We start from the raw sequence: 25790 nt of genomic DNA, 5'->3' as shown, positions 1-25790 counted from the left end.
ACTGGCCCAGGATCGGCTTCTCCGCTCCCATATTTCCTCTCTGGTTGTTGCTCTGGTGGCTCGCCAATCCCTGGGAGCCCTCCGTCGCTTGGTCCTTGCTCAGGCGGATCTTAGTGCTCTGGAGACCTGTCATGTTCAATGACTTCTCCTATATTCCCACCAGTGATATTTTGAATGAGGCAATAAGTCCCACACTTTACTGGCTAGGACCCTTAGGGATCAGCGGGCTGCCTCTACTCCCCACTCGGTCCATGATTCCTCTGGTACTCTTCAAAACCACCCAGATGCGATTGCTCAGGCGTTCCACTCCTACTTCTCTAAACTGTACAACCTTCCTACCCCCCGCATGCTCGCCCAAGCTGGTGGCGCCTCTCTCCTGGCAGACTACCTGGCTGATTGTCGATTACTGCGCCTCTCTTCCAGTGTTTTGGCCTCTCTGAACTCTCCCATTTCAGCGGAGGAGTTGGCGGGCGCCCTTAAAGATCTTCCGAATGGCAAGTCTCTTCACGGCTTCACTTATGGCTACTATAAGGTCTTTCAGGGCGAACTCTCAACCTATCTTCTCTCTCTCTTTAACTCTTTCCTCTCGGACTCCCCGATCCCTCCCTTGATGCTACACTCCCTTCTTAACTTGATCCTTAAGCCGGGCAAAGACCCACGAGACTGCGCTAGCTACCACCCAATAACCTTGCTTAACACGGATCTTAAATACTTCACTAAAATTTTGGCCAATAGACTGAATGCTTGGCTCCCTCTCCTTGTCCACAAAGACCAAGTGGGCTTTGTCCCCTGCCGCCAGGGGTGTGATAATACCAGGAGAACAGTGGACTTGGAAGAGGTAGCCAATCATTATTCCACCCCAGGCCTCCTTTTAAGTCTAGACGCCAAGAAGGCCTTTGACCGCCTTGATTGGTCTTTTATGTTGGCTACTCTGGAGGCCTTTGGGTTTTCGGGGCCCTTCTTGGCAGCTATTCGTTCACTCTACTCCAGTCCCTCGGCTGCGATTCGGCTCCCCCATGCCTCTTCCCCTTCCTTCTCTATCCGTAATGGCACACGCCAGGGCTGCCCCATTTCTCTCCTAATTTTTGCACTCTCTATTGAACCCCTCGTTGCCACGATACGTCGCAAACCTGATGTCAAGGGGATTATGGTTAGAGAGAGGGAATTCAAGGTTTCTCTCTTTGCCGATGACATCCTCCTCACTCTCAACTCCCCCCACACTACCCTTCCCAATCTTCTTCATCTGCTTCACACTTATGGCACTTTTTAGGGTTATAAAGTCAATCCCTCCAAGACCAAGGCGCTTCCCCTTAATGTCCCACGGGACGACCTTGCTCAACTCCGCGTCAACTATGACATTCAATGGTGGACGTCCTCACTCCGTTATTTGGGGATTCAGATCTCGTCGACTTATCCCTCCCTCTACTCTGCGAATTTCATGCACCTCTTCCAGTAATTATATGGTATGGTATGGTAGAGTTGGAAGGGACCTCAAGGGCCATCGGGTCCAACCCCCTGCGAGTGCAGGTTTTCCTAAATCATCCCAGCTATATGTTTATCCAGATTCCGCTTGAAGATTTCCATTGATGGAGCGCCCACCACCTCCCGTGGCAGCCTATTCCACTCTCTCACTGCCCTCACTGTCAGAAAGTTTTTCCTAATGTCTAATCTGTATCTCTTTCCCTTTAGTTTCATCCCATTGCTTCTTGTACTTCCTTGTGCTAATGAGAATAGGGTAGATCCCTCTGCACTGTGACTACCTTTCAGATATTTGTAGACTGCTATTAAATCTCCCCTCAGCCTTCTCTTCTGCAAACTAAACAATCCCAGTTCTTTTAGCCGCTCCTCATAGGACATGGTTTGCAGACCTTCCACCATTTTGGTTGCTCTTCTCTGGACTTGCTCCAATATATCGATGTCTTTTTTGAATTGACGCGCCCAGAACTGTACACAGTATTCCAGGTGTGGTCTGACCAGGGAAGAGTACAGCGGAATAATGACCTCTCTTGATCTAGATTCAATGCTTGTCTTAATACATCCCAGAATTTTATTAGCCTTTTTTGCAGCAGCACCGCACTGTTGGCTCATGTTGAATTTGTGATCTACTATTATGCCCAAGTCCTTTTCCCCTATGCTATCACTTAGTTCTATTCCTCCCATACTATATATGTTTTTTACATTTCTGTTACCCAGATGTAGAACTTTGCATTTGTCCCTGTTAAATACCATTTTGTTCGCCTCAGCCCATTGTTCCAGTGTGTCTAAGTCCTTTTGAATACAGTCTCTCTCCTCTCTAGTGTTGGCCCTCCTTGATAAATGGCCCTCCTTGATAAATGGCTTCCCCTCCCTATTTCTCTCCTGGGGAGAATATCTGCCGTTAAAATGACTATCCTCCTGAAGCTTTTGTACTATTTTGAAACGCTTCCTGTCGAAGTTCCGCACACTGAACTCGCTAGTTTCAGAGGGCTATTTTTCGGTTTATCTGGCAGGCTAAAAGACACCGAATACCTCGCTCGGTCATGCTGGCGGGGAGGGAGAGTGGGGGCCTGGCCATCCTGAACCTTTTGCACTATTTTTGTGTGTCTCATTTACGCTGTATCCCATTCTGGGCCTCTATCCCGGCCTACACTAAATGGGCCGAGATCGAGAAACTTTGGCTGGCCCCAATGCACCCTAATGCCTTTTTGTGGGTGGGGTCTCCCCCTGCCCCTCTTTCCCCTTACCTACTTGGCCCAATCCGTTTCACCCGATCTATCTGGTCGTCCTGCGCCCACCGCTTTTCCTTGATGTCCCCACACTCTTTTATGGTGTCTATCCTCTACAACCCCCTCCTCCCTGATAGCCTGTCCTCTGCTATGGTCAAGGTGTGGTCTGCGGCGGGCCTCTATCGTATTTGCTGACATGGTCGATCTGTTGTCGTTGGAGCTCAGGCCCTTTGACTATTTGGTGGCCAACTCTGGCCTTCCCTGGTCTGAATGGCTCCATTACTTTCAATTGATACACTTGGCTCGCTCCCTAAGGTCTCCCCTCCCACGGCCTTTGAAAAGATCTGTCATGCTGGCACCTCTATGAAAGGCCTCATCTCCTCGGTGTACCAGCTTATTACTACCCAGGCAGTTGGCCACCCGGTGCGGAACCGTTACATGTCCAGGTGGCAGGAGGCGCTAGGTGTTGATATATCCCCTGAACAGTGGCAGATTGTGTGGTCTCATGCTCAGAAGTCCTCTCAATGCATCTCCTTTAGGGAAACACAATATAAACCTCTGATGCATTGGTAACACACCCCGGCCCTTCTTCATGCCTTTAACCCGGTGGTTCCCCCGGGGTATTGGCGCTGCAACTCTTCCATTGGCACTCTGTTTCATGTCTTTTGGGCTTGTCCTGCTATCCTGGGCTTCTGGATGGAGGTCAGTGCCTAAAGACCTCCAGACTATTTCTTTATCTTTGCACAGCCGCTAAGACCCTCATCGCAAAACATTGGCGGAGCATGACCCACCCCCAACCATCACCAAATTTCTGGCTCTGGTTGAGTTCTTGAGCGCTACTTTAAATAATAATTTAGATGCCTTTAACTCCATTTGGTCCCCCTGGGACACGTACTTCATTTTAAACGGTCTCTGACCCTAGTTATCCCTGCTCCCCTACCCCCCTTTCTTTTCTCCCCTGTCTCTGTTTATCAGTTTTCCTCCTTGTGTGCTCTTTGTTTCCTTGTTTCGGTTCCAGGGGTATCATCTCCCCATCCCTTATTTTGTCTTTATTGTTATCTTGTTTTATACCCTCTTTTCAAAAGTCCTTTCAATAAAAATTACAATTGAAAAACCAATAAAAACCTTCCCCTGTTGAGCTCTTGGTTTGACTGCGTTTATCTGTAACCATGTTAACGACAATGGTTCAGATATTAAAATCTGTGTGAATTATACTAAATATGGTTATTTTTTTTTCATATCTCCAGTGACTAGTTTACACACAAGGTTCTAGATGTATGTAAATCTTTTGACACACACAGTATTACATAATATTTGCACTGGGCAGATGCTTATAATAATGTGTTCTCTACCCATACTGTAAAAAAAAAACAACCCAAAACACTATAAGTCTCATATGTGGAACATATAGGAGTGATTGTTGCGTGTAATAGAGATGTATTGATCACTTGAATACTGTAATTGTACATTGCTGCTGGACTCTGGAGATGGATAGAATGGTGGGAATTTAAAGATAGGTTTGATCTGAAATAACTAGTCATGCAGAGAGAATCACATAGTCACTAAAGAAACACCTTACCATAGCCCTATACTACAATGCAGCTGACAATAAGGAAATATTGTTATCAAAGCGTAAAGACCTGTATTATTATCTCACCAGTGTGATTGTTAGATTGATTTCCAAGATCATTCTTAAAATTGTTGAGATCTAGAAAGCTTGGAATATTAAATATCACTTTTTATGATCTAGTATTATGTTTGAGAAAGGGTCCAGTTGAGGAGCTGAAACATTGCTATAAAGGGAGAATAAACGTCCCCCGCATTTTTCATTGAGACTTGGAGTGCTGCCTTATTTTTGGCTTTATATATTTGAGACGTCTGAACCCCAAGGATCTATGCCCAGTAATTGAGGCTTGTGCAGCTGCAAATTCTTTTCTTAGGATTGTTAGAAAATATGTCAAAGATGATAATGATGTTCTTCTTGAATGAGAGTATATACACAAGTTTACCCATCATCAAACATGCCAACTATCATGAGTTAAATTGTGGAATAGAAAGTGAATTCTAAAATTTTAAACCCCAAATCTGCATCCTATACTGCTAATATGTATATCATTATACACTCCAAATGCACACAGTAAAAAAGCTTAAGATTTGTATTACTCCATACTAATCTTCCTCCATCTTAAGCATTGTGGATTACTCTCCACTCCTTCGGCTTCTCCACTCCTTTGGTATCTAAGGATACCAGTACACGGTACAGTGATGGTGTTGGCGAGATGTGACCATAGTGCAAATGAAGTGTAACTAGACCAAAGCACACACTATTACATTGCAAAGTTCAGTTGACATTTATTCAACACAAAAGGTGAATGTAAATTGCGTCCACATTAGTTGAATATACTGTATCCACATTTAGTCATTCATCCACCAGAAGGCAAAAGAAATATATACTGCATTCTAATCATATACACAGTTAACCCGAACTTCTGCAATTACATTGCTCCACTGTGAGGTCTTATCACAGAGGACAACAAAAACCAATGCAAAGTCATACTTTTCCAGTGACTTTTCATTGGTTTTTGTAGTCTCCTTTGATAACATATGTTTCAGCAGTTTAACCAATTGCAGTTCAGGTTAACACTGCTACATCAGTGATAAAGAAACATGTGCGAATCTGTGAACAAATCAAGAGAGCGAACTACGTTAGATGGCATATGGATTTTACTGTCCATTATCAGTTATATATTATGTCTACATTATATTTTGTCCCCATACTTGAACAACGGTCCCCAGGGCTTAGTTGGTAGATACTAACTTTCTCTTCACTCCCCTCCCCCATATGTTCTCCATTGCTGTGGCCTGCTTATATTTCTGGATTTTGGAATGGAGAAACCTTTCAATTAGTACCATGTCTACAAAGGGAGTGCAGCGCCATTGATTTTTTTTTTTTTCTAAATAGTGCAGACAAAAATTGCGCTGTCATGTAGCTGCTACAGTATTCCAATAAAATTCATTACAAACTGAAGGTATATTTAGTGCTCCAGGTTACCAGCGGTGTAGGTTACCAAACAGCTATTAAGTGGAAACACTCCGTTTATAGAGAATGAATGGAATACCATGGCAGGTAGCATGGCTGCATCATGACCACACCATGTGATCGTACCCTTCATATCGTACTGCTCCATTCAGATAACTTTTTTTTAATGGATGCAGAAACACGATATAACGGATAGCCATCTGTTTACATAGACATTCATGGTTTCTTTATAAAAAAAAAAAAAAAAAAATTAACTTGTCCATTTTTTGGAAGGACAAAAAGTATGGTATACTACGTTTTTGTGTCCCTCCAAAAACAAAAAAAAATTGAGAGAAGTGGATGTCTATATTTTGCATCCATTAAATATATCTGCTAAAAAGATGTTAAAAAAATACAAAACAAAAAAACAAAACATGATTAATTTACTAAAACTCATAGCAGTTTACTGGCATTATTTAGAATGGAAATCTATAAGAGATCTTACCTGGCATAGATTTCCATTGTGGCACTAAGGGTAAGTTCACATGCGTTTTTTTGGTCAGGATTTTCAGGCCATATCCGCCTCAAAATCCTGACCAAAAAGACGGGTGCAGGTCAGTTCTTTTTTCCGGGAGCCGTTTGTTCCGGGTCCCAGAAAAAGAAGTGAGATGCTCATTCTTTCAGGCGGATTCGCCTCGTGACATCCGCCTGAAGACACTCCCTCCCAACTAGGCCCATTCATTTGGGCCAAATCTGCACTGGCATCCAGTCGCAGCTACCCGTATTTTGGTCGGAACCTGAGGCGGCCCTGTGTGAACTTACCCTTAGTCCTCTGACAGATTTATGAAGAGGCCGCAGACCTCTCGGTACGATATGCCAGGGTTAATGAATGTGCCCCAATGTTGTTACTACAATATCAGGCTGTGTTAAACTTGTTTTGCTGTGCCAAGTTGTTTTGTATAAGGAAAATGTTTGTTCTTGTACCGTGTTAGCCAGTGGGTATGAAATATAAAAAAAACAAAAACAAGTTTTTTTTTTTTTTTTTTATATTTCAAGTTGTTTTGGTAACTCCTAATTACTGTTATGGATTCTGTAATCCCAGCACCCTCAGAAAGGGGTATTCTCATTTTAACCATTAAGGGCTGAGATGGGAGTAGCCCTTTAATAGTTTTATGGAAGTTATCAGTGAACACGTAGATACAGATTTGATTAAAACACTTACCTGTATATTATACTGGATGTGTTACAAATTTTAGACATAGAACTTGGTAAGTAAAGTAATTCAGTGCTGGTTGTCTACAGTAAAGTCCAATCCAGTGCTCATAAATGCATCGCTCTAGCACAGAGCACGTAGAGTGCTTTCATACGGTTTACCATTACACATAACGTAGTTATTGATCAAACTGATGTGTCATCCTTCACAGAAGGCAGACGTTTGTTTTGTTTTTTAAAAACAAAACTATGAATGAATGGTTATCAGAGCCATGTTTTCATTACTAGTAGTGAATTGCAATAGAGAGTTTAGTGGTGGAAAAGAAAAGACAGTTGCACAGTTGCACAGACAGTTGCACATAGCAACCAATACAACTGCGAGGTCTCATCTGGTTAAGGCTTCTTTCAAAAGAAAAGTAGTAATGTGATTGATACAGAACCACTCCAGTGCACCTTCCCATGCAGGATTATGAGGTAGATAAGTGGACAACATGCTACTGGAAGATAAAAAGGTAAAAACTGGAGAATCTTAGGGTGCATTCACACTGAGTAAACGCTAGCTTATTCTGAACGTAAAACACGTTCAGAATAAGCGGCGTCTAAAGCAGCTCCATTCATTTCTATGGGAGCGGGGATACGAGCGCTCCCCATAGAAATGAATGGGCTGCTTCTTTCACTCCGTGCAGTCCCATTGAAGTGAATGGGGAGTGCCGGCGTGTACGCTCCGGCATGAGCAGAGCTTGCCGTATACGCCGGCACTTCCCTTTCACTTCAATGGGACTGCACGGAGTGAAAGAAGCAGCCCATTCATTTCTATGGGGAGCGCTCGTATCCCCGCTCCCATAGAGATGAATGGAGCTGCTTTAGACGCCGCTTATTCTGAACGTGTTTTACGTTCAGAATAAGCTAGCGTTTACTCAGTGTGAATTCACCCTTAGACTGCAATACGATGGCTGATTTTCCACTGATATAATACGGGCCAAGTTTGTGGCAATATTATGGTCACTAATCCTGTGATGTGATGAAGTAACACGACATATACATATCCATATTTAAAGGGATCGACATGTTTTTTTTTCTAAGTACCACGTCGGAATAGCCTTAAGAAAGGCTATTAGTCTCCTACCTTTCGTCGTCTTCTCTGCACCACCGTTCACCGATAATCCCGGTTTTTCTCAATATGCAAATTAGCTCTCTTGCAGTACTGGCGGCAGGCCCCAGCGCTCAGACAGCACTGGGGGTGTCCCCAATACTGCGAGAACTCTCTTCAGCGCCGCCTCCATCTTCGTCAGCAGCGTCCTCTTCCGACGGTGGCTTGTAACTTCACAGGTCACGGGAAAATGTCTGCTTACAATACTGTGCAAGCGGCTATTTTCCCATGCGCAGTCTGCTCTGACCAAGACCCGAAAGTTACAAGCCACCGCCGGAAGAAGACGCTAAAGAGGACACTGCTGATGAAGATGGAGGCGGTGCTGGAGAGAGTTCTAATTCGTTCTTGTTCGAGAGAGCTAATTTGCATGCAGAGAAAACCCGGGATTGTAGGCGAACGGTGGCGCGGAGAAGACGACGAAAGGTAGGAGACGAATAGCCTTTCTTAAGGCTATTCCGACGTAGTACTTAGAAAAAATCATGTCTGAGAGATAGGATCCCTTTAATATATACTGTCCTCTGATGATGTCTGATAAATATATGATATCTGATAAATTCTGCATGTTGTATAGTCTGGTGCAATCCATTTAAAAGAATTATACCATTACAGACAGTTATCCTCCTGTTATCAAGAGAACAGGGGACCAAAAGTACTCCTGTTATTCACATGAATGAAACGCCCAAGTGCATGCATGACTGGCACTACTTTAGGGAATACTCCTTTAACTGTTGGAGAGAAAGTAGATACAGACACAGAAGAACAGGCAGTCATATATGGTTATACATAGTTTTATAAAAACTTGATGTAATAATAATGCAATACTGAATCTGTGGTATAATCTATGGAAACCTCCATTAAAGAATAACTAATAGTGGATTACAGTTACAGAAGTTTGTAGATTAGGTGTTAAATTATTCCTACATTTCAAAGAATAGCAGAGGTACAGCAGAACACAATATTCTAAAGAAAATGATATTCTAGAATTGTAATATAGATTGATTCCCGTGAAATATTTTTACGCTAATGGGTAGAAATCCAAATAGCGTATAGATAACATATTGTTACAAGGAAGAGAACCAGAGGACACAAGAAGAAGAGTACATGACTTTATAAGTAACATAATTGCGTGCTTTATTGATATACAGAGTAAAGCATTATATAATACAATAGTAAGGCATATTTTTGGTGAACTTGATATGTTGTGGAAATGCAGGAATAAAACAGATGTATATAAAAATAATTAGTAAAAGTTTACAGTGTTTGATGTTAAAACACAACTTCATATAATGGTCAAAGTCATGACGTAAGAACATGCCGAATACTGATGTCATGGATTAACATGGAGGAACTTTTTGCGGTATACTTTGCTTTTTTTTTTTTTTTTTTCAAAACAAGATAATTTCTAAATGTTGAAAACAGCAATAAAGCTTCTCATTTTTTTTTTAATTAAGTATAGAAATATATATTTGAAAGACACACTCCAAAACTAATGCATAATAGAGAAACCAAAATGAACAACTCAAACCGTGCAAATTCTTTTTGTTTTCAAAACCAAGTCTGGCACACACACTCCAGTCTATAAAATGAAATGAGAGGACAACCATAACATGAACCTTATCTTAAGGACATCTGGGAAGAACGAGGCAATCCCTTTGAAAACTAAATCTTTTGATAGCAGTTGAGAGAAAAAAAAAAATAAAGATTTTTAAACGTGAAGAGGAATCAAGGCCATTTCATTTACTTTAATAAAATGTAGTTATATTCTTTAATATTAAATAAAAGAGGCAGTGTTGAAAGTAGATTAAAATCTTTCGCTTTAAGGTGATATCAAAAACATTTAAAAACCGAGATAAAAAGATCTAAATTATGGATAAAATCAATATAAAAAATCTAAATCAAATGAATGTGACTGCTGTTACCCAGAAACAACTCCACTCTTGTTCATAGCTGGTGTATTGTATTGCAACTCATGGGAATAAGCAATAATACCAGACACAGCCCCATGTGTAGTGTTTCTGGAGGAAAGTAGCAATGTTATAACCTCCCCTTTAATACATTTTAGTGTTAGGTTCACTTTAGTCAAATTTTTTAATTTAAAGTTTTTAAGTTTGTTTCCCCTATTTAAATACAGCTTTATGTAAAGTTTTACTACCTACCGCAGTATGTTGCCAGATTTCAGGCTGCTGTTTACAGTAACTTTTATTCTACCTATGGCACAGGTTACATCTTTTAGTGCTCCTTCACACGGGGCAAGAGGGGGGAGGATTTTGGCACCGAATCCACGTCAGAATCCGCCCCCTCACTATAAAGGTCTATGCAGACTGCTAGCTTCCTTTTTTCCGTGAGCAGTTTGTTCCCGCTCATGGAAAAAAGAAGCGAGCTGCCCTTTCTTCAGGCGGCATCTGTCTCGCGGCAGCACCCTCTGGACTAGGCCCATTCATTTCGGCCTACTTCGGAGCAGGAAGCCGCGGCAGGCGGTACTATTGTGACGCGGCTTCCCGCGTAAAAATCAGGACCAAAATACGCCATCCTGTGCCCCGTGTGAACGGGGCCTTAATGTCCGACTGCTGGTAGTGTTTCTATCACAATAAATATTTCAACTATGAGTACATTAAGAAAATGAAATGAGAAATTATTAATGCAATATTTAGAATGTGACGTAGAGGTTGTGAAATAAGTTCTATATAAGAAGGATAAATACTAAAAATAAGCTGAAGCTTGTACCTGGATGTGTGAAAACATATCAACAAGCCTGGTATATGGACATGTACTTATTCAGTACGTTGGTACAGTGTTTGTTTACTACCTTTTTATATTGGGTTTACCATGGGCAATACACCCAATAGCTTCAAAAAATATTCAATATACTAAAACAACTACTGTAACTAAAAATATATAAAAAACACTGAGTGGGTGAAAGAAACTGTGACTCCTGTGACACAAGGATGATCTCATCTTTCAAGTGTGTTGTGTGTGTTTCAAGCAAAAAAAAATATATATATATATAATTTTGTTTTTCTTTTTATACATAACACGCTAGCTGTATTATTGCTCTATAACCTGAAATAACTGGGAACACAAGACAAACAGGATTTATGATAACTTTTCATAAATTATACTGATGACCAGTTCAGAAGTATATGTGGTGAACAGACACTCAGTAGTAAAAGCTGCGTGTAGGAAATAAACAAAAAAAGAGGGTTGCACAAGTAAATTGTATGTGTGTATACATACACATGTATACACACATATATGCCAAAGAGTGATGCAAAAAGGCATACTTTAAGTATATATGGTCAGTGTGTCTTGGGATGAAACTTTATTGTAGGGTCTTAAAACAAATCTCAATATAGGTGTTTATTATCAATGATCATTGAGACAATGGAAAGTGTGGTCAATGTTTTGCTCAAATGTTTACAAACACCACAGAACCCAGTGAGGTAGATGTAACATGGACTGCCATGTCTGATGACAAATAATAGTAATAACTAATTCAATGAGGAATCCTGTATGACCCGATGTGTTGTCCATACCACACTATTCCTTGTATATATTGACAAAACATATGCAAGGCAACAAGTGAAGCGCGCCGTGTGCATTACTACTATAAATGTCTGCACGGTTACTGTAACACTGCTATCAAATAGCGGTCATGATTCTCGGACTTGTTAACAGAACAGTGAAACAGATGGAAGCATCTGGGGCTCCAGATATGAGGATATATTTTACATACTGATGTGTGGACTGTTAAAGATAAACACACAGTTGTAGCTTTTGTACCCTGTTTCAAAGTGTTGACATGTTGAGATGCAGCTGATCTAAGCACCGACGGGAGCAGAGAACGTATCTGGTGAAAATGGATTCTCTTCATTGCCTTTACTGGAGAGCTATCATTTTTCGGGAACTCAGTTAAAGCAATTCACTTTCCAACTGCTCTGCTGTTCACATGACAGGGCAAAATAAGGAAATAGCTACAATTTTTGGTTTTCAGAAGCAGCAATCCCCTACTTTCAGCTTAAGCGGGAATGGTGATCCTGGCATTTAGCTGGTTAGTCACTGACCATTTCCAGTAAGAGAACACAGTTGGGACTCACAGTGGCTGACTTCATACGATACAAGACTATCTAGCTATTATACGCTTCTTTCTTTATTACAAGTACTATAGAAAAGTAATGATATTCTCAAAGTGCCAGTGTGCAGATTTTGACAGGTCACATATCCTACAGACAGAAGACAGCGTCATTGGCTGTGTGTGTGTTTTTCTTTTTGTCCAATTGATTTAAAATCCTTTTTTATCTTTTGACTGCTGACATTCCAGGTAACCTTGAAAATTCACATTAGTGTCACATTAATTTATATAAGATATGATGCTCCATTCATTTTCCTGGAACAACCACCCACTTAGATTTCAATGCAATTCCTTCCCTAAACAAAATTATTTATGGCCCCCTCCCCGTCTCTGAGGCAAATAGCACTGGCTAGTTCTAGTAGCATTGTCTATTATTGCTTCTGTACAGATATCAGCTAATCCAAAGCTCCATCATAAGTTCACAGTAGCTATATTTTCAGCATATCTAAAATTTGTATCTCAAATATTCATAATCTCTTTTTCATTCTCTCTTATCTTTAAGTTATCTGTACTCGGTGCAGTGTAGGAAGACAATTTCCTACCTGGAAATTATCTACTAGTAGGCCGGCTCCTATTGATTACTGAATTATCCTTATTCCGTGCCTGTACTAATGTCCCTATACAAAATGTGTTCGTACGGTATTAATGGGTTGTAGGCCTGATAAGCTAAATAACATGAGAACACAATGTAGATTATTTGTGTGTAAACAGGTGCATAAAACTGCCCATACACGCAAGATAGAAGTTGGAAAAAATATCAGATTTCAGCTAAGCATGCACTGCAGAAAATAAGACCCTGTTCACACTGGTGTCATGCCTTCCATTTTCCAAGATCTATGATTGATGAATAATATGCTAAATATGTTAACCTATTAAATGTTTCCTTTATAGGCTTACAACAGATCTGCTTTGACCATCAGCATACTACACTGCTGATGGTCGAATAGTAAGTGAAACCTGATTGAAAAGCAGTAGAGCGTGTAAAAAACTGAAAAATAAGTGAAAAGTGCAAAAAGACCAATAAAAAGTTATGATCTTTTACATTTGCTGATAACATAGCCAATGGCAGAGCATCCCTTTAGGATCTGATCATAGCAATAATAGACAATTACTTGGGCACAGTCACATATTCCTACAAAAATGTTGAAGTTGTACTCTCAAAATGCTCAGTGCTGTAAGGGAGTGCTACATTTTGGTTTTCTAATGGTGTTGGAAGCATAGCCTAATGCCATGGCATGTTGGTTATGATCTTATGGTACCTGGGTTAGTAACGCCTGGAAATACATAAACATTCCCGGTCTCTGATAGCTTCCGTAAACACATCAGCAGTTTTTCAGTTTTTCTGCAAGGTAGATGTTACCTCTGGATGCCCAAATCATACATCCTCATGTTATATATGAATTTTCCAACAGAACATGGGTGTCAAAAATTATAAAAAATTTTATAAAATCAAAACATTAAAATGTAATCTTCAAAAACATGGAAGAAAGAAAAAATTCTTGATGCTAGATACTAAGCCCATGGGGCTAAACATTCTCTGTGGTAATCTGTAGCAGTTGCCTGCGCTTCCATAAAATGGCCATTTTGTGGGTTTAACCAATGTTTAGCTCATCAACTCACAAGAGTCGGAAGTCACTGGTTCATAAACTATATTCTTAATGCTGGTTAAGCCCCCAAAATATTTGCCCCCAGTGTATCCATGCAACAGATGGAGTCTCAGCTCCAAGCTAGTGTTAGCCTTGAGATTTTTATACATTAGTGGCGTTAACAGGACAACCTAATCACTCTCTAGAAGATTTTGACTGCACAGAGGTTTTAAGAAAGTAAAAAGCTGTGGGACTTCACCATTTCCATTGCTCTTTCTATATCACACGTCTTTAGCAGATGGATCATATGTCAGTATCATATTTGGTGCTATAATTCGTGTTCTTCAACACACAAGAAAAATGACACTTAACATGGTATTGTTGATCTACAGTTACAAAGCCAATGTGTTTCTAAAGTCAATGCACTGATTTTTTTTTTTTTTTTAGATCTTTTTAAAGGGATTTTTTTTATAAATATTTTCTTCTTTATAAAGCACACTTTAGTTTACAATCTTTCATTATAACTGATATAAATTTTTTTAAACAACCCAAAATTGCCCTCCATAAAAAGAAATGGCAAGATTTTTTTTTAAGCTATCAAGATTTTACATGTAGTTTTCTTATTGGTTTTGTACAATTGCATAGACATTTAAAATCTGCCATTGTTCCCAAAACAATAACAGACTTAAGAAACTACTGAAATCTACAGTATAGTACCACTACCCTTCACAAAAATAGATATTTTCTTGTAAACTCTTACAGTCTAATCCCCTTTTTGTTGTATGAAGATAGTATATAAAAACACATGCGGTGTGTAGGGAGTTGTCAATCCAACACCTCGTCTTCAGTCATAACTGTGACTAAAGTTTCCATCGCTCTTCCCAAATCATCGGCCATGTGGAAAAGATTTCCTACATTGTTTCCTGCAGAAAAAAATATAGTATATGAAAGAGTTAATATAATAAATCAATTATACAATATGCTAACATAATTAAGCCAATTAGTCTATTTTTTTTTTATCATGTATTACATAGTTATTACACATGAGAAGATCTATATTAATTATAATTAACTTATAACAACATTTTATTAACATGTTAAATATAGTAATTAGTGTATAAATATGAGTTAGGATTATTGACTATCAGACCACACAAAGTACATATAGTCAGTCATAGCACTGGTGAGAATTTTTGTATAGGAAAACCAATGGTGTCAGTCAGATGCCAGTAGCAAACAAATACAAGCGGCCATTTTTAAACCTAAGAAATAACAGCTGGAATATCATTGGCTGTTATGGCAAACACCATGTTTCATGTATGCTTGTCCTCCCATTATGTATAGCTAGTCTTCTGTTACAATGAAGGATAAATAGGCAAATGCTTAATACTGGGATTCTATTCCTCCACTATAGAAAACTGGCATACCATGTTGCAGAAGCATTCATACAGATGACTGTTTAAACCCAACACTCCTGTATTGCATATTGCATAAAAAAACATTTAAAAAAATGTAAGAGCAAGTAGCAACAAGCTATTTTAGGGCCTAATAGAACTGAAGAAAAGGGTAGGAAAAACCTATTAAAAAAAAGGAAAGGCCTCTAATGTGGGAGACCACAAAAGGAATCCCTATTCCCTATTAAACAATCAGAAATCAACACAATGTACAAGTCTGGTCTTAGTGAGACCTGTAAAGCCAAATTGTACTACACAACTTCTCAATGGTTTAGTTGTGGAGTCTGAAAGGGATTGGATGTTTTTGCAAAAATGTTTGGTAGTTTGCTGTAAACGGCACAACAATTTACTTAGGTGGCGTTCACACTTGTGCCTGTGTCCGCCCTGTCATTCTGCCAGGTTTCTGTCCTAAGGCCCTGTAAAACTGAACAGGGAATAACTTCCCGGTGGTCAATTTTAAAACCCATTCATTTTAATGAGTTTTGAAAGCAAACTGCCGGTGTCTGTCTGCAGCCTCTTTGCAGGGAAACCATTTTTTTTTTTTTGGATGGACACAAAGTCCTGCATTTCCGACGACCCCCCCCCCCCAAAAAAAAAACAAAACAAAAAAAAAACAACAAACAAACAAACAAAGAACGTTTCCCCGTGGAGAGGCTGCAAGCTGACACTGGCGGTTTGCATTTAAAACTGATCGCCGGGAAGCCATCCCCTGTCCAGCTTCACCAGGGCTTAGGATGGAAACTTGGCGGAATGACACTGGGTGGACAGGGGTACAAGTGTGAACGTCCCCCTAACTAATATACTCTTATCTGTCCATGCCAATGTTATGGTGTGTGAAATGCCAAATCCTTTTATTAGTATAGTATTTTACTCTCGCAGTATGGCAATTTGCTTCCATGATGGCTGCTAATGGAGGCCCATGTGACCAGTCCTTCCATCAGTGCACCACAGAAACTAACTGCTAAATTCAGTAAAGTAGATGGCTATACTGATAACAGGAACTGGCACTTCAAATAGCACAATACTTGCACAGAGCAGCTAAAGAGAATATATTACTAAGAAACTTTTGCACCATTTACAGTACACCTTACAACATTTGTACTGAAAACCTGACATCTGTAAAGCTTCCTATTGACAGGGAGACTTGCCATTTGAAGAGGACCATATTAGTCCAGCTTTCAGCCATGAATTGCTCACTATTTATTTTACCCAAGAAACTAACTACAGACCAATATGGAGTTAAAAATCAGACCTGCTGTCGTGGATTTTTTGGTCAATAGTGGCATCCATGGTAGGAACAGCTTATTGGACTTTATATTAGAGCATGTTCCTGACATTTGATTAATAAAGCAGCCACGGGCATAAGTTCATCCATATTACACCACCCTTGAAAATCTATAAAAGGCTTGTTCTACCAAATTCTGTATTACAGAATTATCCATACCCTAAAAAGACTGCTAAGGGAGCATAACCGTATCACATGTAGGCATCATATGGTGACATATAAGCAATGGTTATACTGAGTAGAGCATCACAGTGAGTCCATATACAGGACTTTGGCAAGGTTTCTTTTTCACACAGGCCAAACTATAAGTGGGACTGTGAACTTAATGTCATATATGCTTGCTGCACCTGGAGATAGTGATCATTTTACATTTAGATAATGACACAAGGACTCTTGGTTTCGCTGCTTCCCATGGAGCAATGCCTCCCCCGTGGCCTTGATAGACAGGGCAACCTGAGGTGATGTCACTGTAAGCACCTATAAAATATGGTGACTAGAGATGAGCGAACACTGTTGGGATCAGCCGATCCGAACAGCACGCTCCCATAGAAATGAATGGAAGCACCTGTGACGCTGACTTTGCCGGCGGCCGGCGTCACAGGTGTTTCCATTCATTTCTATGGGAGCGTGCTGTTCGGTTCTGCTGATCCCAACAGTGTTCGCTCATCTCTAATGGTGACTTTTGTTCAAGGTCCAGCAATAACAATGGCCTTTTGTTTATGACCCTGAACTAAAGCTACATGTGAGAATTTAATGGCATTTTCAGGGATGTTGCCAAAGGATGACCCATCAGCACTTGTAATTGTCAGGACAGGGACTGCACTTGTAGCCTTTTCAAAGTAATCTGCATATTGCAATAAGTTTTCTCAACATACGCTATGTGTCCACATGTCTCTATGTGGCCTACCATGCGCTGTGAGGCATATATCGCCTAATAGACTTTCTTCAATTAAAGAACAAATTTATATAATGTAAAGCAGGATGTGGCATTATGGCTGCGTGCAATGAACACAAATCTTGTTTTCATGCAGACACAAAAGACACAATCATTAGGTCAAATGCCGTGTATGGTAAATTCCAAAAAGTTTATTAGTAGATACCATGATATGAAAGCCACATAAAACATATACAGTACATATATAATCACATGCAACACTAAATATAAGATGTTAATGGTAACTAGGTTTATTTGTATACCTCTCAACACTTTCTACAAGATCATAGTGATGGCAGAATGTCTATAAAAGTATATAATGGTTTATCCTTGTAGAAACACCTTACAAAGCCATGACCACGTTCTGTAGATCAAATGTTGTATTTTATTTGTGTACTAATTTCTTAGAATGTAGATTTACACAGTACAATGACCACTCTGCTTAAGTGTCGCTGAGGATGGCAGCAAATATGTATCTCATCTACAATATTATACCCACTTACAGAGAATTAAGGGATCATTATTTGTGACCAAAGTAAATAGATTGGGAAGAGAAATCGTCACATGAGCCAGGGCATTACAACTACATCTCAATTCATTCTGGGCAAAATAATATCATGAACACTCAAGCTTTCCCAAAGGCTTGCCATTGTCCTACTACTCGATGAGAGGTAGTAAATGTTGGCATGTTAGAGCACTCTTGTAAAACGCACTCGGCTAAAGAGACTGCTAGCTGCATAAATGCCAGGCACAGGATGTGAAATGTGACAGACACAAGCTGGATGGCAGCAAGCCCAGTCCTCACTAACCTCTCTCATTTGCTTTCCAGGGACAGTTCTTCCTTTAGTAATGAGAGGAAGAAGCGGATGTAGAAGAAAGAAGGAGAAAAACAAAGAAAGAAAGAGAGAAAACCAGTGATAAAAATGACAATTAAAACGGTCAGATTACAGATTTCCCTCTGCTGGCAGCTACGGCAGAGCTGCAATAGTTGCCACACTACTAGTAAAGCATTCACATTTAGTCACAGATGTCACCATGAATAATGCTCTAACACTTGACTACTGAATGAAAAAGTCAAACTTGGTATTCCTTTCTCTGTATAAAATATTCCCTGGGGTCTGAGAAGCTGAGATATGGAGAGTTGTTTGTCAGTCTTTGGTTTTCTGTCTAAATGAAATATTGGCTCTGGCTATTAAAATATTAAATTAAAGGTTTTTGACCCTGTTTTAAACTGATACTTGCACATTATGGATGTAGATCCATTGTTCTGATCTATCAGAGGATCAAAAAACAGGAAATAAATTTTGACAGATACAAAATAAAGACTATTTTTATCAGTTTTGACTGACAAAGATAAAATAAAAACAGTTGGTCCCATCTGGTGGCTTTCCCTTTTTTATATGCAAAAAAAAATAGAAAAGAAAAACACAGCATGCAGTCCCACAACCAGAGTGTGAATGAAGCCAAAGAGTGAGACAATATACATTAGGATATGTTCACACGGCTGAATCTAGAGCTAAATTTGACATCTTTCCAAATTGCACCTGAAATCTCCCAATTCATTTCAATGGGAGGCAGACGCTGATTTTTTTTTCCTCTGACTAATTTCAGGTAGCGGAAAAAATAGTGTCGTGCTTGATGTTCACGTACATTCCACCTGATAATTCCCACTGAAGTGAATGGGAGGAGGAAAAATACTGCCTGGCTGGGGTGGAATTAGAAAATTTCACAATAGATTCCATAGTAGAATTTCGTCAGGCGGAAAAATTCAGCTCCAAATTCCTGAAACTGACTTTTTCAGCTAGTAAAAATTCACCTGTGTACCCTTAAATGTAAGTGACCAATATCTGTTGAGACTTAAAATTGTCACTGTGTATTTTCTAGCTACAGCTGTCAGTAAGAACATATGTTCAAGTACTGTGATGTGGGTTTTGATACCAAAACAAGGAGTAGATTGACAACAAATACAGTGACATAAAAATAAATCTGTCAATCAGATTGTATCATTCAGCCGTCCGAAAATAGGACTGTTTATATGAATGATCCCACCGTCAACATTAACAAGCAAACTGCCAGATCAGGGGGAGTGGGCAGTTTAGTGGTTAAAGAGTAAATTGAAGTGAGTTTGTGCAAGTCTGCTAAAGATTGGCTAAAAGTGGACAATAAAGCTAAACACTGATAAATTCCTTAACACTGAAATTGAAACAATGGCCATAAAAAATGGAATCAATGGTGTGGGATGACGTGTTTGTGGAAGTGACAATCATCGCCATTTGTTGCAAACTGAGAGGGACAAAATCCTTGACTGGAGAGACCTTGGCTTATCACTCTGGGAGAACATTGCACTCCTAGGCTGAGATGTCAGCACTGTTCAACATTGTGTGTTCTGCTTAAAGGGAGAACAACAACGAGCTGGAATGAACCTCTGCACGGACTGATCATCTGATTCAAAGAATGGTGCATAATGATCCATTCTGTACTGGAAGTTACATTGGTTAAGAGATCCCAAGCCTAGGACAGCAAAGAGCATTGGCACAATCAGAAGTCATTTACATGACGCTTGGCTAAGAGCCAGATGTCATGTTACTGGTGTTCTGACCTCACATTACTGCTCTCAAAGGCTATCATGGCATACACCAAGAAGGCAATGGAGTGAAGGTCTATCTTCATCAGCAAGGAGTCCCACTTTTGTCTTGGATGCAAAAGATAGCTTAAGACTGGTCTGGAGACCACGTGGGCAATACCATAAAGTTGCCTTCACAAAGGAACATCACACTGGTCCTATACCCTGAATTATGGTGCACGGTGGTCTAAAGTACACTAGATGGATCCCTATATTCTGCATTTCAGGTACACTAACCGGTTGAAGTTACATTGATTTGGTTGTGGAATCGGTGGCATGGGCATTTTCCAAGAGGGTTCTAGGAGACTTTTTTCAATAAGACAACACCAGATTGCAAGCTGCTTGTGCTACTGCGAGCAGTTTGTCTGGGCTACATGTATTCCCATGGCCTGTAGTATTTATGGACTTGTCTCTCATTGAGCACTACTGGGCCATTACACCTGGTTTTGGCTTTGAAAACTATTAAAAAACCTGAACGTGTCCTTTTCCTGTGTGTGTATAATGTGATAAGCCAATTAGGGCCAACTGTTGATGGATAAATGCCTAATGGACTACTATTCTAAGTATGGCCACTTTAACCTGGGGAAACAAATTCAAAAGGCATATACAAGCTCTCCAGTATTCCAAACAACTCTCAAAATCTCAGTTTCTCTTACCAGGCTGCTGTCCCGTCTGACTTTCAGAGTTTAAAGAGGACCTTTCACTAACTCCAAATCTTAGCATACTTCAATAAGAGTGTTGTCGTTCATTTCCGGGCTGTATCCCATACTGTTCCTGAGCTATGAATGCTGTTCGTTTCAGCACAAAAATGCTAAATTAGGCTCTCTACAGTCAAGTGGGTGATCTTAGGCTGTCTGCTGGGCTTAAACAGCACCCAAGGGACCACTCACCTGATAGAAAACCTAAGTCACATATTTGGTGCTGAAATTAGCACCAATTTCTCAGGAACACTAGGGGCTAGAGAAAAAAAAAAAAAAAAAAATCACAAATGTGCCAGAATCAGTGGGATCGGCACCTACTGAAAGATGCAAGGAGTTGGCGTTGGCGGTGAAAGGTTCGCTCTAAAGTAAAGGTAATTACAATGATAATGGTTCAACATTCAGAACTTTTATGATCAAAGAAAGGGAATCTATGTATATATTTACTCATGTAAAACATATGTATTTACCTGATAAAACAAAGTACAATAAAGATACACTGTCAAATATCTGCCAGTTTGCCAACAACATAATAATAACCAGGATTCAACAAACATTGTGCTTTTAGTTATCTCAGTTTAGATTCCTTTGAAAATAACTGTACAAATGTGATCTGTCTCACCATAACATGCAACCCTACGATCAACTGATACCCAGATATAGAAATCCCTGTCGATCAATTGCCATCAATGGGGAAGCAGTAAACTGCAGTCACTGCAGAGTAAATTTAGCACAAGCATGATGGCTCTATGTTCTAGTTAACATACGAAGGTCTTGTCATTTTAAGAATTACATATTCAGCAGTAAGGCATTCATGAGAAAACCCCTTTAAAGGGGTTTGTCCCACCATAACAGCTTATCAGCTATCTACAGGTTAGGTTATAGGTGTATGACTGCGGGGATCCTTATTAATCATAAGAGAAGGCATCCTGTCTTCCCTGAAGGAGAAACAGTCACACATGTATGCCTGAGCTCCATATAAAGCCTATGAGACTGTGGAAGATAGGTGAGAGCAGTATGCGTCACTTCCCACTAGGATGAGAGTAAATGGTGCGGCAGTGCACATGTGATTGTTACTTCAATCAGACATGACACACGGGTTACCTATTTTTTACACTTATCGTTATGGTGGGACAATCCCCTTAATGAAATTTAGCCAAGTGTACTCTGCATTGCTTTAGCACAGGTGAATGATTCAGTATAAGAATATGGACTGCAGTCTGCTTCCTTTTTCCCACATGACAAAGACTGGCTACGCATGTTAAAATGTGAATGCTGGAAATTCATGCAGAAACATTTTGCTTAACAGTATGTATTCCACGTGCTCCATCATCCATCAGGGTTAAATAAATGATTGAGGTGGATGTTACCACTTATTTCCCCTAAACAGTAGACCTCTGGCATTGACATCTGTTTTGTTTTAACACAGCAGCTGTAAAAGTCATCTGTAACAGATGTAAATTTTGCAGTGTGTGTTAGAGCTTGAGACCCGGAATAGGAGAATATAAGGGTGCAAGAGGACAGTGTGCTTGAGTAACAATTAATACAATAGGAAGATCTGATTGATAGGATTACAATGTAAAGGCTGTATTACACAGCCAGATGTCAGACCGCAGGTGTGCTGATCAATGAGAAACAGGTTAGCCACTTCCAGTGAATAGAAATCAGTCCATGGTCATGTGATAGGTGCACGGCTCGTTACCAGGTAGAAGTCTAATTACTGTACTGTGACTAATAAGATGTGTGTTGTCACATGACCATGGACTGACTTATCTACTGGAAGCAGAATGGCAGCAAGCAGAGATCTAGAAAACCACAAGGTATTGATACAGAAAGAATACTGGAAAACTGAGTAACGTTTCAACATACCAATATGACATTTGCCAAACTGGACAACCCCTTTAACTCTACCTTTTATCCCAATATTGGGAACTGATTAAAGCAACAGGTTGGTGAACCATATTCTTCAGCCCCTTAGTACTGGGTATAGCAGTATCTGAAGAAGGACAAGTTCACTCACCTGACCTGGCCATTTTTATATACAGCTGCTAGACATATGACAGATGGTAATGGACGGTCATCAGTTATACTGTGGTATTTTCTGTGCATGCTCAGAAAGCAGAACAAAAAAACAAACAAAAAAAAAACCGGACAGTATAAAAATGGACATCAACGGACACTAACTGATGTTAAGAGTTCCATTTTCTTTTTTAACTGATCTGTTAATGTCCGTTATGATAGGCATTTTTTAAAATGGATATAGCGGACATCCAATGGTTGTATGAACACTCCCTAAGTGTTTTTATACCAAATGAGAGGCCCAAGCCCAAGACTGATCAGTGGTCTGTCATTTTAAAGATAACCTTCATACTAACTGTAAACATGGTGCTGAGAAAATGGCCATCTGAAGTCACTAATATATGACTATCCTAACTTTATGGCACTAGTCTTGTCTGCAAATCCTGGTAAGCGCTCTATATACCGTAAATACAGTTAGAGAAAAAGAACTTCCAAACAGAATACCGTATATTCTTTTCAGTTTTTTTTTATTGAAAAGTAGAACCTTTTTCATTTTCTTCAGTAGCTTTTACTTTTATATAGATCTTTTTCAACAGTGAAATCACTATTTCCAGTGCAAGTATAAAAGTTCAGTAAACCCAAAGATCATCATGATCTCTATTACACAGATGTTAATAATCCAACACAAATCCCTAACAATGGAGTTCTGGTTGTGAAATGGGATCGAAAAAAAACAACAGTTTTAGAAAACGAAAGTTTTATTATTCTAGCCCATGGGTAGAGAGAAAATAATAGAAAATCAATTAAACAAAACGGCTGTTGGATTGGAACTGCATTAAGAGATAATATAAGACATCGGCGTAAGTAGTGGTTCCTTGATTTAATATAATAATTACACCCTTCAGGTATGTTTAAGAGAATCTAATACAGGCACATTTTAAAGTGGTTGCCCAGGAACTAGAGCTTGGAGGCAGAGTAAGGTGTAAAACAAAAGAAAGCATGCTCTCCTGTCCCTAGCGATCCATTGTCCGCCACTGGTGTTTGGCTATGTGCTAATGCATTGATGCCAGAAGTCTTCAGCACCACGTGACAGCTGAGACCAACCATCTGCTTGAGCGGTCGCTGACAAGGAATCGGTGATGACAGCACTTATCTCTCTCCAGTGACAACTGAGACTGCTGATAGGTTAGAAGATGCTCAGGAGTTTTGGCACCAATGCACCAGCTCAAGCGAAATGGCTGTAGACAACGGAGCATCAAGGACAGGCAAGTATGCTTTTTTATTTATTTTTAATTTACACCTCCCCAAGACTTCACACGGATTGCTCAGATTCCTGGACAACTCCTTTAACATGGTGGGCAAACTAAATTTGGTTCAATAGAACTGCAGAGGGGTATGTGCACTATTGTGCCACTATTCCATGATGGCGACTTGGTACAGGATGAAGCAATCCCATAACTCGCATGGTTGTTGGGATTTTCAATGTTGTGAGAATTCTCCACTGAAGCTGAAATCCCTAAGAGCATGTTGGACAATGTTGCACCTCAATGCTCACAAAAGCCAAGCTAAAAGAACAGAAACCCCTTTGACTAGACCGGAAAGCATGATATAATTAAATGAGGAATTACTAAATAGCGACATTATTTATAATCCTTACCTCTTACGGTTGGGAAAGAGTTGTTTAGCTGCTCCATGACTTCCTCTAATCCTGTGCTTGTGTCATGTGGAGGACTAAGAACATCATCCTCCCCTAAAGAAAAGAGAGGCAGCCAAATTATTTCTAATATTAATTAGCAAAAAAAATTGCTCTTTGAAAAGATGCGGATTAAGTCTGAGGTTTCACACAGACATTTTATACAGCATCATGTTATCACGAAAAAGCTACACGAAAATGTACGCTTCTGACTGCTGTGTGACAGCTGCTACTTTCTGTGACAACAGTCTGCATTACGAGCTTTAGTGATAAATAAAACACATTGAAAGAGCAAGCGAAAAGGGACCAGTTGCCCATAGCAACCAATTAGCGTCCACCTTTATTTTTCAGAAATTCGTTAATTAATGCAGCAAGCTAATTAGTTGCCTTGAGCATCTACTCCATGTTTCCTTTGCACCTTTTTTCTGCCCAAATTCGCACCACATTTCTTTGGTAAAACAACCGCATATATAAAACTTCTGAGATGTACATGCGATAAAGCAACCTTCTGTGACCCAGGCTAAGAACATTAGATATCTTACAGCATGCACAACATGTCGGCTTTTCCTCTTGGCTTTATTTGCGACATTCACTTAGGTTGTGTTGCCAAAACAGTTAACGGACACTAAACCTCCATTTAATATAAATCAAAGGACGATGAAAGGGTCTGTTCATTCATTATTGAGACAAGGTGGAACGTGATGAGCTCGTGTCTTTTTTTCAACCTTCAGTAGATTTTCCGATGGAACAATAAGAGACACTTAAGGTATGTAGTAGCTAAAATGAGCATTACAAATATTAAATAGACAATTCTCTCAGCCTGATTGAAGAGACAAACTGAATAATAACAGGGTGCAGCAGGACGTGCCTCTAAAGCAGTTTACTTAATCAGTCCTTTCATTTTGCTAAACGTTTTAGCCACCGCTTAGAACAATTTGTAAACAGGGCTCTGCGTTGGCGGCTAAACAAGGACAAATCAATGTCTAATTCAGTGACTTTCACTGGTCTTAGGTACATTTTTAGTACTTCCGCTGCCCTAGTCACCTACAGCATATTAATCAGTAACATGTCCTATAGTCAGTTCTGGCAAAGTTCTGTCTTGGCAATTTTTCAAAGAGGTAACCTTGTCGCAATGTTACACTTCAACTGTCATGTGTTTTTTTTTTTTCTTTTCGCTTTATTTTAAGAACGACTCTTGACAATTGTATGTCTGCATAACACAGCCATCAGCCATAAATCACCTCCATCTCAAGTTCCTATACAGAATGACTAGAACGCACCTT

General features: G+C 39.8%; 1 protein-coding gene across 14 annotated transcripts in view; it reads right to left on the bottom strand.

Moving 5' to 3' along the window:
* Positions 1-11076: 11076 nt before the first annotated feature.
* DMD (dystrophin) overlaps positions 11077-25790 on the bottom strand; it is a 1873751-nt gene continuing 1859037 nt past the window's right edge. For 11 of the 14 annotated variants that reach the window (XM_075265060.1, XM_075265066.1, XM_075265071.1 and 8 more), the window contains 2 exons: positions 24472-24564; positions 11077-14724 (listed from right to left, as the gene is read on the bottom strand). In XM_075265060.1, the coding sequence (XP_075121161.1) occupies positions 14627-14724; positions 24472-24564 (191 nt within the window). In that variant the 3' untranslated portion in view covers positions 11077-14626. Of the gene's footprint in view, positions 14725-18283; positions 18316-24471; positions 24565-25790 lie in introns of all 14 variants that reach the window. The other 3 variants (XM_075265063.1, XM_075265069.1, XM_075265067.1) reach the window with 2 other exon arrangements.

This window comes from Leptodactylus fuscus, chromosome 2 (genome assembly GCF_031893055.1).
Source record: "Leptodactylus fuscus isolate aLepFus1 chromosome 2, aLepFus1.hap2, whole genome shotgun sequence".
Classification (NCBI taxonomy): Eukaryota; Metazoa; Chordata; class Amphibia; order Anura; family Leptodactylidae; genus Leptodactylus; species Leptodactylus fuscus.
The sequence above is the reverse complement of the archived record's forward strand: the minus strand, read 5'-3'. Positions and strand labels throughout refer to the sequence as shown.